Source organism: Scyliorhinus canicula, chromosome 16 (genome assembly GCF_902713615.1).
Source record: "Scyliorhinus canicula chromosome 16, sScyCan1.1, whole genome shotgun sequence".
Lineage (NCBI taxonomy): Eukaryota > Metazoa > Chordata > Chondrichthyes > Carcharhiniformes > Scyliorhinidae > Scyliorhinus > Scyliorhinus canicula.
In genome coordinates, this window is record NC_052161.1 from 49,835,724 (window position 1) to 49,850,049 (window position 14,326).

General features: G+C 48.5%; 1 protein-coding gene across 4 annotated transcripts in view; it reads right to left on the bottom strand.

Annotated features, from left to right (window-relative positions):
- The window catches only part of LOC119950709 (cilia- and flagella-associated protein 46), a 365,535-nt gene that overhangs the window by 88,809 nt on the left and 262,400 nt on the right, over positions 1-14,326 (bottom strand). For all 4 annotated transcript variants that reach the window (XM_038773375.1, XM_038773376.1, XM_038773374.1 and 1 more), the window contains 2 exons: positions 13,688-13,876; positions 4,216-4,425 (listed from right to left, as the gene is read on the bottom strand). In XM_038773375.1, the coding sequence (XP_038629303.1) occupies positions 4,216-4,425; positions 13,688-13,876 (399 nt within the window). The remainder of the gene's footprint in view (positions 1-4,215; positions 4,426-13,687; positions 13,877-14,326) is intronic.

Consider the following 14,326-nt stretch of genomic DNA (forward strand, 5'->3'; position numbering starts at 1 on the left):
GCATGCTGTTAGGTGATTGGACATTCTGAATTGTACCTGAATAGGCGCTGTAGTGTGGCGACTAGGGGAATTTCACAGTAACTTCATTACAGTGTTAATGTAAGCCTACTTGTGACACTAATAAAGATTATTATTATCTTGGAATAGGAACAGGAGAGTGTGTCAGCAGCTTTCTTCAAAACTGAGCAGCCGTCTATAGGATCCATTCTGCTCACCCCACATGGGGAAAGGGCTAAAAAAGGTGCCGTAAAAATAGTCTGTTCTAAGCCCAACCTGGGTGGAAAAGTTAAACTCAGCTTCGGAACCTGGAATGTATGAACCCTCGTAGATAATGAGCAAAACAGTAGACCAGAATGGGGAACTTCCCTTGTTCCCGTGAAGTTCAAGCACTTCAACACTGACATCGCTGCCCTCTAAGAGACCTGAAGAGCAGGCGAAGAGCAGGCGAAGAGCAGTTGATGGAAGAAGATGCTGGTTACACCTTCTTCTGGAGAGAAAAACTTGAGGCCAGGAAGCATGGAATTGGTTTTGCTGTCAAGAACAAACTCATTAACCCACTTTCGGAGCTCCCAGTCGGCAACAACGAGCACCTCATGACCTTTTAACTACAACTTGCCAATAACCAGCAGACAATGGTCTTGAGTGCCTTTGCCCGAACCCTTGAAACTAATGATGAGTCCAATGAATGCTAATACTCCACCCTGGGTAGCATCCTCTCCAACATTCCAAAGAATGATAAGATCATCCATGATCATGCATAATCGACTTTGTCATCGTCCGATCTGGAGATCAAGAGGGTGCCCTCTTCAGCATAAAGATGTGGAGTACAGATGACTACTTGACATCACATCACATCACAGGGCCTTCATTGCCCTGACCAAGGTTTTTTACTCAGTCAATTGAGTAAAAAACTGACTACTCGGCTCATCTGCTTATCTATGTCCATCAAACTCCGCCAGATGGAGCGGAAGATGAAGTAACAGCTCAGAGAAAAGATCAAAGTTGAGCAGCTTCTAGTGAATGAAAGTTCATGCTGGTGAACTTCCAACAATGTATTTTGTAAAATCTCCGAAGTTTCAATTGCAATGGAGTGGGGAAAATCTGGAAAGAGCGAAAACACCCATCTTATCAGGCTGTGAAGAAACCATCGGCTACAAGACCTGGAAACATCAAGACTGGTTCAACAAGAACGACCACACCATCAAAGACCTCATCGTCAAGAAGAGGAATGCTCTCTGCGACATAATCAGCAATGCGAAGAGGGGAACTCATCAATTAGCCAAGATGGAGGTACGAAGAAGAACTAGGACAATAAGAACGAAGATGAGAAAGATTAGGAGCTGCAATGCCTCGCTGACAAGCATGACACCCGGGGGATCTTCAAGGGCAAAATATGGACCCAATACCCGAGGCCTCAAACGAGTGCATTGGAAGGACCGAACCCTCTTGACAGACAATGAAAAAAATCAGCCTTTGATGGAGAAAACATTTCCTAAACTATGGTACAATTGTAGATGAGGAAGTGTTTGAGGAAATCCCTCAACTCCCAATCAAAGATGATCATGATTCCCACCAAGTGTGGACAAAGTCGAAGCCGTCATTGTACATATGAAGAATGGTAAAGCCACAGGAGTGGATGGGATCTCAGTGAAGATTTTCAAACTTGGGGGAGAAGAGATCACCCGTCGTCTGTTGCTGAAAATTTGGGATAGAAATTCCTGCCGACCTGATGCCGTAATCGCCACCATTTTCAAGAAAAGAGATAGTGCGGATTGTGGGAACGACTGAGGAATCTCCCGACTTTCCATCACTGGGAAGATCATCGCCCACATCCTTGCTAGCTGCCTTCTCCCAGTCTCTGAAGAAATCTTTCCAGAAAGGCAGTGTGGCTTCTGGCCAAACCATCAAAGAGTATACGTGATTTTCACTACTTGGCATCTTCGGGGAAATCCCAGTAGTAACATCACTTGACATCACATCACATCACAGGGCCTTAATCGCCCTGACCAAGGTTTTATACTCAGTCAATTGGGAAGTGCTGTCAAAAGCCGACTGTGCAAAGAAATTCATCAACATCCTCTGATTCCTCCACTAGATGTTGGTCACAGTCCCCACCGACGAAAATAAAACAGAAACATTTGAGGTCAAGCAGGTCTATCTGTGTCATCGCTCCACCCTTCTCTTGAACTTCATCGCCACCATCCTTCACCTTGTCAAGAACAAACGTCCCAGTAGAGTGGACATCATCGGCAGGATGGATGGAAAACCTTTCAACTTCAACCGGTTGAAATCCAAGAACAAAGCGACACTGACATTGCTCCTGGAACTCCGGAATGTGGATAACTGCCATCTCCACTTTCTCAGAAGAGAATCTCCGAGCCTTACTTGACAACTTTGCAGAAATACGGTTTGGGAAGCACAAGTGGATAGCACTATGACTTCACAGTGTCAGGGTCCCAGGTTCGATTCCCCGCTGGGTCACTGTCTGTGTAGCGTCTGCACGTTCTCCCCATGTCTGTGTGGGTTTCCTCTGGGTGCTCCGGTTTCCTCCCACAGTCCAAAGACATGCAGGTTAGTTGGATTGGCCACGCTAAATTTCCCTTAGTGTCCAAAAATATTAGGAGGGGTTATTGGGTTACGGGCATAGGGTGGAAGTGAGGGCTTAAGTGGGTCTGTGCAGACTCGATGGGCCGAAAAGGCCTCCTTCTGTACTATGTGTTCTATGTTCTATGTATACCAAATAATTGGTCTCACTCAACCTCAAGAAGACTCAGACAGATTCTTTGCATAAGCTGAGAGGACAGGCGTACCAATGTCAGTGTCCCTGAAGGAGTCAAGAGCACCAGCATCGAGGCCATGATCATCTGAAGCCAACTCAGCTGGGTGGCCAAGTGCTTAAGGTGTCAGAGTCCTGACTTCCAAAGCTTAAGGGCGGTTTCTGAACAAAAGGACGACAACGCAAGCACTTCAAAGACACTCTAAAGGCTTACCTCACGAAATGTAACATTGACATCAATGCCAGGGAGACCCTTGCTCAGTAGAGACCTACTTGGAGGAGTTTCTTGATTGAGAAGAGACGCAATTCTTCGAGGACACCCAATGGAGCCTGAGAAAAGAATACCTACGATCTATAGTCCAAGGACGAATCCCACCTCCCGGAAACAGCTGCCAGTACGCATCAAATTTGCGGTGCTAGGATTAGGCTTGTCAGTCCTACAAGAATCCACAGAACCCAAGACCTCTAACAAGGGGTTTCTTAGGTGGACGATCAAACTCATTAGCGAGTGATCGCCGAAGAAGAAGTAGTAATAAATAGCAACAATCAGGTAAATTCAAAATATTACTTCGATCGTAAATGAGGAAGGCTGAGCCAAAAGACAAATTTAAATTCGTAAAAATAAATGTAACACTTATAAGATAAATGAATGCTTTCCCAAGTGGGGTGGTGGAGATAAAGACATTGAGCATGTTTAAAATATATTTGGATGCTGAGATAGGAGTCTGAGGCCAGAATAATGAACGTTAGTCAGCTTTCTCATCCATGACTTTCCTTGGCCGGGATTCTCCCCTATCCGGCGGGGCGGGGGGTCCCGGCGTACTGGAGTGACGAGAACCACTCCAGCGCGGGCCCCCCCAAAGATGCGGAGTTTGGAATTCTCCCCACTTTTAGGGCCTAAGTCCGCGCCGGAGTGGCTCCCGCTCTACCGACCGGCGGCACGGCTGGCCAAAAGGCCTTCGCCGGTCGGCGTGAGTCCATGCATGCGCCGGTGCGTCAGCGGCCGCTGACATCACCCCGGCGCATGCGCGGTGGAGGGGGTCTCTTCCGCCTCCGCCATGGTGGAGGCCGTGGTGGCGGCGGAAGAGAAAGAGTGCCCTCACGACACACGCCCGCCCGCCGATCGGTGGGCCCCGATCGTGGGCCAGGCCACCATGGGGGCAACCCCTTGGGGTCAGATCGCCCCGCGCCCCCCCCAGGACCCCGGGGCCCGCTCACGCCACCTGCTCCCGCCGGCACCAGAGGGAGAAGCCTGACAGCAGCGGGACTTCGGCCCATCGCGGGCCGGAGAATCGTCACGGGGGGCCCGCCGACCAGCGATTCCCGGGTGGCGGAGAATTCCGGCCACGGCGGGGGTGGGATTTACTCCCTGCGGGGGTTCTGAGAATTCCGTTCCTTATGTTCTTTGTCAACCAACATTGAACGAAAGTAGAATTTACCTTGAGACTTGAAGCCTTCGCAACACATTTTTCTATCTGCTCAGGTGAAAACTGCAAATCTGCAATCTCATGTGTTGAATCAACATGCTCACTTTCCACCTGAGCTGCGGGCTGCAGATCTGCATGCTCGACTTTTGATTCAATTTGTTCATTGTCTTCTGTAAATTTGGCTTGCTTTGGCAGGTGAGCTTTATTTTCCTCTAAGTCTTGCTATAAAAAAAATTTATAAAAATATAGTACTTGACACAGCATAAATCTGCAATTGCAAATATATATCTAATTGTTGAAAAGGCATTATTTTCACTGTCACCAATGAAGTACAAACCAAGCAGCAGATTGAAATTCCAAAGGGTTTCTGCCGGTCCTCCTTTTAATATTTATTCTCAAGGTGTGAGTGTCGCTCCATGCCTGACATTGCGTATTGCAGTTATCTAGGCAAGTGGAAAGTATTTATTCACACTCCTGACGTCTGCTTTGTCTATGTGAAGAACGCTCTGGGGAGTCAAGAGATAAACCCATTTGGTGCCAGATACTCGGCATGTGCTCATGGAGCCATGCCATTTAAGTGGCTGGCACCTCTGAAATTTTGAGATTCTTTCGACTGTTTTCAAAATTGGTTTCAGCTGAAAACATAATTACTTGATACTCAGAACTGAATTTTTGTTCTCACATCGGGATCGCAGAGTCTGGAGAATTCGCAGCTCTACACACCCAATGCCCAAATCCTGACAGTAAGTTTAAGGTGGCATGGTAGCACAGTGGTTAGCACTGTCGCTTCACAACTCGTGTCCGAAGTTCGACTCCCTGCTGGGTCACTGTCTGTGTGGAGTCTGCATGTTCTCCCTGTGTCTGCGTGGGTATCCTCCGGGTGCTCCGGTTTCCTCCCACAGTCCAAAGATTATGCAGGTTATGTGGATTGGCTATGATAAATTGACCTTCGTGTCCGAAAATGTTGGGTGGGGTTACTGGTTTGCGGGAATGGGCGGAGGTGTGGGCTTAGGTGGGGTATTTCCGGGGCCGGTGCAGACTCGATGAGCCAAATGACTGCTTCTGCACTGTAAATTCGAAAATAAAATAAATAAATGCAGCCAAAACATCAGCTGCAGGATTCTCCGACGGCGGGATTCTCCGCCCCGCTGGCAGCGCCCTCATGTCCGTGCATTTCCTGATGGTGTGGGGTGGCCCACAATGGGAAACTCCATTAGCAGGTCCTGGGAAAGGAGAATCCCGCTATCGGCGGGGGCGCAACGTGCCAGAAAACGCGGCAGCGAGAAGGAGAATTCCGTCCAGATTGTCGGTCCAGGGATGCAGGTTATAATAAGTGACGGGCAGCCAGCCCCCGAAGCACTGTAAAGGAGGAGGGCCCGGCGCAGATTGGGTGACTTGGGCAGTATAAAAATGGACCACTTGGGCAGTATGAAAGTGGGCCTTTATGAAGGCCAACTTGTGAGTTTGGAAGTCCACTGTGAAATCGCTCTGCCCTCGAGGTGTCACCAACATGTCAGATGAGTGGGAACTCTGTTCCTGTTTCCCCATTGTTAGTTGACCTTGGGACAGATGGCCCATCATGGGCTTTCCAGAGAAATATTTTTAATTGTTGCTCCGTATAGTATACTGCACCGAAGCATTGACTGAATTGAGTGGATTCGTAAGACACAGCCATGGAGTATTGTCTTGGTAACAGTACCTGGAAAAGATATTTTGCCGTCATAAGACCATAAGACGTAGGAGTGGAAGTAAGGCCATTCGGCCCATCGAGTCCACTCCGCTGTTATGCTTCAGTGGATGAATGATGAACACTGCCGTGGTTATTTGTACATCAACTTGCCCTCTTGCCACCCATCTATCAGGATGTTCCTTTGACCAGGTCTCTCACATTTGCACAAAGTTACGGCATGGCAATATGACTAAGAGCAAGTAAGCTGCTCGAACTGTCAGTGATCACAGGAAACAGTATGCTACTTTGCAATGATAGCCACAACATCCATCACACCATGTATTTTTCTTTATATAAATGTTTTTATTCTCCATTTTCACATTTTTCTTCAAAATTTACACCCCACACACAGACAGTAAACGGTAACAAATACAAAATCAATCCCCTTGACAATAACAACGATCCCATCCTCCCACCACCCCAAACAACGGCCCACCTGTCAAGATATGCATCCAATATAACAAACCCACACACGGTGGAAACAAAAAACAAAGGAGAAAAAGAAAACAGGAGTCCGGGACCGCCCATGGTCATCATAGAGCCCCCCCCCCCCCCCCCCCCCCCACACTCAACGCCGTCCAACCTCTGAAAGAGTGCCGTACATGATACCCAAGAGTTGTAAACCCCCCCCTCCCCCCACTCCTCCCGTCCACTGCCTCTTGTAAAACTCCTCCCCCTAACCTCGGTTCCTTTCCCCCAACTTTCCACTCCAGCTAGACCACCTGGATCCTGTTCTGCCAGGCTCCGATGGCCGCAGCCCCTCCCCCCACCTCACTCCCGTTCACTAGCCGGCTTAGACCGGCCAGTGTGGAGGCCCCCACCTGGGTCCCTTTCCCCCTTGCCCGACCCTAGGAAAGCCCAAAAATCCCCTTTTAGCACACAAACCCTGCATATCCAACCTACACCCCACGGAGCCCTCACTTCGAGTGCAAGTCCCCCCATTTCCCTTGTCCAAATATATACAACACCGGCTCCTTTAGCCCATACACCCGCACGCAGTGAAACAAACAAACAAAAAAAAAAGAAAATACAGTCATGAGGTTAGATCGGCACATGCTCATTTCTCAATTTCTCTGTTCTGCCACAGTCCTTCTACCTTCGCAAACTCCTCCGCTGCCTCCACCGTTCCAAAATAAAAGTCCTTGAGCTTGTAAGTCACCCTCAGCTTCGCTGGATATACAATGTCGCACTGCACCTTGCTAATGTACAGTGCCCTCTTCACTCGGTTGAAGGCAGCCCGCCTCCTCGCCAGCTCCACCGTAAAGTTCTGGTATACACGTATACCAGCTCCAGTCCACTGCACCACCCGCTTCTGCTTGGCCCAGCACAGGACCTTCTCCTTCACACTGTACCTACGGAAGCACAGAGTCACGACCCTTGGTGGCTCACTCTCCTTTGGTACAGGCCTCCACGACCGATGAGCCCAATCCAGTTCATACCGGGAGGGATCCTCCCCCTCCCCCAATAGTTTCGCCAGCATTGCAGCAAAATACTCAGTCGGCCTCGGCCCTTCAACTCCTTCGTGCAGCCCCATAATCCTCAAATTCTGTCGTCTGGATCTGTTTTCCAGGTCTTCCATTTTTCCTCGCAGATCCTTATTAATTTCCATCACCTTGCGCATCTCCTTCCCCATCGACGTAAGTTGATCACCATGCTGCAATAATGTCTCCTCCACTTCCTTCAGCGCCTCCCCTTGCTCCTGCACCTCCGCCACTGCGCTCGCCAACGCCGTTGTCACCGGGGAAATTGCCTCCTCCACCAGCAGACTCAAAACCTCCCTCATCTCCTTCCTCATTGTCTCCATGTATTTTGTAAACTGCATTTCGAATTCCGCAGCCATTACCGTAGTTATTTCTTCAGCCGTAAGCAATGCGGCCTCCCCTGGTGCTCCAGCCTCCATTTTCCTTGGTGACCCCGTGGTAACCTTTCTACTCCCCGACGAACTTTCAGCTGTTTTCACAGCCGTTTTCTTACTGCACCTCGACATATCCCTTCCCTGTGCTTTCTTCTGGCCTTCGCTGCCCCTAGGACCGGGCGCCATTCCCCGACAATGCCGTTCCCGAATGGGAGCCCTCTAACACGCGGCTGCCTCCCGCCCGCCGTCACCGGAAGTTAGCCATCACCGCTTCTTCAATTGCCTTGGTGAGATATTTTCACAGTTGTTCCCTCTGCTGCTAGAATTCAGCTTTAATAAAGGCCGTCAAGTCAACTTGAGGCCTTTAAGCTCGCCCTTCCCCCGCCTGCATGCTGGAAGAGGCTTTTGTCTGCTGCTGCTTCAGCAAATCTTTCACTGTTTCTGCGGGTCTGGTAACCAAGAGACATACCATTCCTGGGGGAAAGTACTCCTCCAACATTCACCTACACCTTTTCATCAAAATTCCACCCCGTATTGATTAAAAAGAGCTCTTTTCTGTAACCTTGCACACCGGAAGCCATCACACCATGTATTTATGTGAAGAGCTTTCCTCCACTACTCACTGATGATATGTAATGCTTAGTGCATGTAAGCACGCAAAAGTGAATGAGAGCATTGTATGCTGCATGGCACATGACCCTTTTTGCCTTTCATTTATATTGATTTGTCATACAGAGTAGACGCTGCAATGAAGAGATGGGTCCAAATGCCCCATGTATCATAGGTCAGGAGCTGTAAATATTAGTTGAAGAGGAGAGCAATAATGTACCTACAGGCCAATGCAATCCTTCAGCCACCACCAAGAAGGCTTATCTTCAAATTTCTGCTGCGGTCAGAGAAACAGGAGAGCACCAGAAACCTTGTGCGAAATTCTCTGGTCTCCCTGTGGCATTTTCTTGGCAGTGGGAGATGATAATCTTCTGGCTCTGTCGCTTTAAACCTTATTTCCCATTAAATCCACTCCACGCTGCTGGGAAACCCACAGCAAGGATGCGCCATTAGCGGGTCTGTAAGATCCCTCCAGCGGGAAGAGCTGGAAGGTCTCAGCCTTTGGATACAGCCCACAAAATGTTTCAATGACCTACTGCGTTGTGGAAAGGTGTGCAACTTAGCTCATCCACACAGAGCTCCAAGGAAAGGCCTTCCTGCATGCTGCAGGTAGCAGAGCAATCTTTACACAGTCACTCTCAAACGAGGATCATAGTTCATATATTTTAGAATTTATAGTGCAGAAGGAGGCCATTTGGCCCAAGGAGTCTGCACCGGCTCTTGGAAAGAGCACCCTATTTGAGCCCACACCTCCACCCTATCTCCATAACCCTTAACCCCACCTAATCTTGTTGGACACCAAGGGCAATTTAGCAATCCACCAATCCACCTAACCTGCACATCTTTGGACTGTGGGAGGAAACCGGAGCACCTGAAACCCACGCAGACACGGGGAGAACATGCAGACTCCGCACAGAGAGTGACCCAAGGCAGGAATCGAACCTGGGACACTGGAGCTGTGAAGCAACTGTGCTAACCACTGTGCTATCTTGCTGCCCTCCTTCACAATGATGCTCCAGTGGACAAGAGTGTGCAGACTCAGGAGTCACCTTTTGGGGCACAGTATTTGGACTATAAGCAGGAAATATGTGTACATCATAGCATTCCCTGAGATTCCTCTTGGGTTTCAAATGGAGGAGTCCATCACCCTCATGAGCTCGATATCAGAGGTTCAACCACATGAGCTCCAATGTACCAACACTCTGAGTGGATGTAACAGCAATGTCTCAGTCAGGAAAGGATGCAAGTCTCCTGCAGTAGCTTGGATTTGTCTGCTCAGAGAATGAACAGTGACATCCACACAATACATGAGGAACTGCATACGCTAAACAGGACGGTTGCAGTGTTGGCACTGCGATTGATGGATAGGACGACTGCTGTGCACCAGCAGCCAGCCCCATCAACTGCTGAAGTCAACCCAGGGCTATGGAATCTACTGAGGAGAGTGAAGCTACCAAGAACATCTCAGTATTTCAGTCCAAAGGAGTCATGGTAGTTACCGGGGGACCTTGCCAGACATTATGGAAGGCTTTGTTCTGGTCACAAAACCTGGACATTGAGGGAATGGAAGGGTTTTCGGTTGACAAAGATGTCTGAATGCTGATATGGAGACTTTATGGTGAGATGAAATGAATGAAATGAAATGAAATGAAAATGAAATGAAAATGAAAATCGCTTATTGTCACGAGTAGGCTTCAATGAAGTTACTGTGAAAAGCCCCTAGTCGCCACATTCCGGCGCCTGTCCGGGGAGGCTGATACAGGAATCGAACTGTGCTGCTGGCCTGCTTGGTCTGCTTTAAAAGCCAGCGATTTAGCTCAATGAGCTAAACCAACCAGATGGGGCAACCAATAACGCCCTGCACTTGAAAAAAGCTCACCAATTGGGAAAAATATGTGGCTCTCTGCATCTGAGATTCCAAATCAACAGGGAAATTGATGTGCTCTCCATGCCAGCAAACAGGACATTTGTTACCATCTTTATGCAGCTGTTGCGCTGATGGCTGGGATATACAAGGCAGTTCGCTACTGAGCCTTGAAAAGAGTTTGACGCATAAAAATGGAGCAGAACAGCTGCCTTTACAGACCCCACTGGACATGGGGGTTGAGAAAATCTGGTTCGACATGTTGCTTGACCAGACGACGTATTTTCGTGATCACTTCAACGGTTAGCCAAGGCACCTTCGGTACTGGCTCGCTGTTGTGATCTCCAAGGCTGGTACAAGGTCGTGCCTGGTTGCCCCCCCTTTCCTCCTCTGTCTCCAGCTCTTGGTTTGGTCCCAACTCACGTTCAGTAACACATGACATGTTGGATCAGAGACTGAAGGAAAAGGCCAACACACAGTCCAGTTGGAGGGGGTCTCGAAGAGAAGAGACATCCTGTACCTTAACACAAAAGAATGCCCTCTTCTCCCTCGCGCCTGCAGTATATGGGGCTGCTCTGTCTGGCCTCATGTTCTCATACCATTCCTCATTGAGACCAAGAATGACTCCGGGTAAGATACGAGGGGTGGACTGTCAAAGATGTGCAGGTTAGGTGGATAGGCCATGCTAAATTGCCTCTTAGTGTCAAAAGAAGTGTAGGTTAGGTGGGGTGTCATTCAGAGGGTCGGTGCAGACTTGATGGGCCAAATGGTCTCCTTTTGCACGATAGAAATTCTATGTAATAAGGAAAATACCATAACATTTACTTTTAGGTGAATTCCTCAATTTCTGAAATAACTCTTTGTGGGTGAGGTGCAGTCTGACAAAGTGCTCTGGAAAGTCTCCTCATGTGTTTCAAGAATCCTCTTCGCAGCTCCAGTAGGAAGTGCACATGTAATGGTGAGAATGCTTTTCAGGAGAACTTGAAATATATATTAATACTGTTATTATTCCCTAACAACTATCCACTGTAAGGAGAGGCTGTTAGGGCAAGTGCTAGCCAACAAAATGACGTTCAACCTCTTCCACAAATGCTAACATGTATTTTTAAATAATTTTTATTGAAAAATTTTGTATTTATATAACAACGAACCACAATAAAATACCAAGAATAACAATAATGATAACAGTCATAAACATTCGCCCATCCTTAATGAACAAAACATATTAACAACAACAACTTAAATTAACACAATATTAAGTTAAATCACCATAGACAAAAAAAAGAATAGAAACGATAAAGAACACCCTCCATCTCCGCCCCCCCCCCCCCCCCCCCCCCCCCCCCCCGCCCGCCAAACCGGGTTGCTGCTGCTATTGACCAAGATACCTATCTTTGAGCCAGAAAGTCCAGAAAAGGCTGCCACCGTTTATAAGTGGCATTCAACCACTAAATTAGCCTCCCCGCACAGATATTTCAGTCCTCATGATTTGAATTAGCAGCTTGAAGTGGGTACAGTAATGTTGAACCGGCTATATGTGGTGTTAGCCTGAGAATAGCCTCACCTACCAATTTTCACAAAGCAGGCAACAATGGAACAATGGAAAATGAAATAATGAAACTTCGAAACAAACACTTAATTAAAGTTGAACATAAGTGTGACAACTTAAGAACCTTATACATCCAAGTGAATACCTTTTTTTCATACTCCTATATAATGCAACCCTGTTACTTTAGCAGGGCCCGAGGCAAGCTGCTTGAATTATTGCTTGAAGGCAAATAAGGGAATGAGTGATTGAGTGAGTAGGGACGGTAACCCCAACCACTTTCCATGCCCACACATGCCAACCCATTCCTCCATGGCTGGTTCAGCACAGAGCTAAATAGCTGGTTTTTAAAGCAGACCAAGGCAGGCCAGCAGCACGGTTCAATTCCCGTACCAGCCTCTCCAAACAGGCGCTGGAATGTGCGGACTAGGGGCTTTTCACAGTAACTTCATTGAAGCCTACTTGTGACAATAAGCGATTTTCATTTCATTTCTTTTTTTAAAATTTCATTAGTAATCCATAAACGAATTCAGTGACAGTTCTGCAGATGTTATCCACTCTTCACAAGCATTTATGTCTACTCTAAAAATCTGTAAGTCACACACTGTGCAATAAGACCCTTGCTCCCGTGAAAGTGGGGTGAATGTGGGACAGTGCATCGTCCTTTTGTGTCACCCCCAATTACACAGTCCAAGAGTTCTCCAGCAATGATGGTTTCCTTCAGCCTCAAATAGAGAAACCAGGCGCGGTATTCTCACCTACCCGGCGGGGCGGGGTGTCCCGGCGTAGAAGAGTGGCGCCAACCACTCCGGCATCGGGCCTCCCCAAAGGTGCGGAATTCTCCGCTAGGGGCTAGGCCCGCGCCGGAGTGGCTCCCGCTCCGCCGATTGGGAGTAGGGGCTGGCCAAAAGGCCTTCGCCGGTTGGTGTGAGTCCGCGCATGCGCCGGAGCGTCGACGTCACCACCGGTGCATGCACGGTACAGGGGGTCTCTTCCGCCTCTGCCATGGTGGAGGCCGTGGCGGCGGCGGAAGAAAAAGAGTGCCCCCACGGCACAGGCCCGCTGGCCGATCTGTGGGCCCCGATCGCGGGCCAGGCCACCGTGGGGGCACCCCTGGGATCCTATCGTCCCGCGCACCCCCCAGGACTCCGGGGCCCAACGCGCTAGTTGCTCCCGCCGGCACAGAGGTGGTTTAAACCACGTTGGCGGGAGAGGCCTGACAGCGGCGGGACTTCGGCCCATCGCGGGCCTGAGAATTGCCGCGGGGCGATCTGATTTCAGCTTATATGCGAATCCCGCCTCTGCTGATTCCAAGGTGTGGAGAATTCCGGCCACGGCGGTGGTGGGATTTACGAAGGCCCCGGGCGATTCCCTGACCCTGCGGGGGTCAGAGAATTCCGCCCCAGTTCTTTGATCCATTTCTTGAGGTAGCACCTCCACAGCTGCATAATTGAATTCAGGGACTTCATACCAAGCACTTCAGCGTTGCAGTTTAGTTATCCACTTGCTGCCTGTGGTCCTCTAATTTTGATAAAATGACATCTTCTGTAAGTGGGAACTAAAGCCCCTTTATGAACCACACCCACACTGGATTTGTAACATCTGCATGAAACGTATACCTGGTGGCAGTCCCAATACATTTGCACTGAATGCAAGATTAAGCCAAATCTTAAAGTTCCCAAGCTACAACTGCTATTCTTAATTCATATAGACACAAATTCTGGAGTGCACTGTTTCTGTAAACCAAGTACTGAGACAAAAATAAATCTGTTATATAAGATTTTTTTAAAGTCGCAAAGCCTACATTAAAAGTGTATCACTGTTACTTCTAATTGTAGAAATCATATGACTGCTTGTGGAATAGAATTAGAAGAATCTTACCAGCATTTGTTGAACCCAAGCAAAACCTGGATTGATTGGGTCCACCTGTACTGCCAGTAACCGTAGACACCTGCCAGTCAGATAGAGACACTTGGACCTAATTTCTTCAGAGCTGCTGCTCAGGTTATGTGCACTCGCTAGCTGAGCCAGAGCTTTTTGTCCCAATGACCCGGATACAGTCACCCATTCCTGAACAAACACAATGATTTGCACACAATTACATAAATTATAGCACACATAATTGTTCACAAAAAAGTATCCATCAAAGATTAAGTGCTAGACTTTCCGCCACCCACTGTTGGCGGGGTTGCCAATCCAGTGGAGAAGTGAGCCTCGGGCAAAAAACTGACAAGCTACATGCCTCGCGGCGGCAGGAGAATGAAAATGGGCCATTTTAACTCATTTGCTTTGGGTTAATGACTTGAAAGTCCATTTATCCATGCCCCCATGATGCTCTGACCTTTTGGGCTGGGAATCACGCGGGCAGGGATTGGTGCAAGGATTTTTAAGTGTGGCCCTAACGCGATGGATGGTGGGTCAAGCGGGTATATATTTAACAATAGATAAAAGCATGTGTTTTACATCGGTGCCCCAATGTCGATTGGAGGGCCCTCACACTTCCACAATGCAAATCTTGCC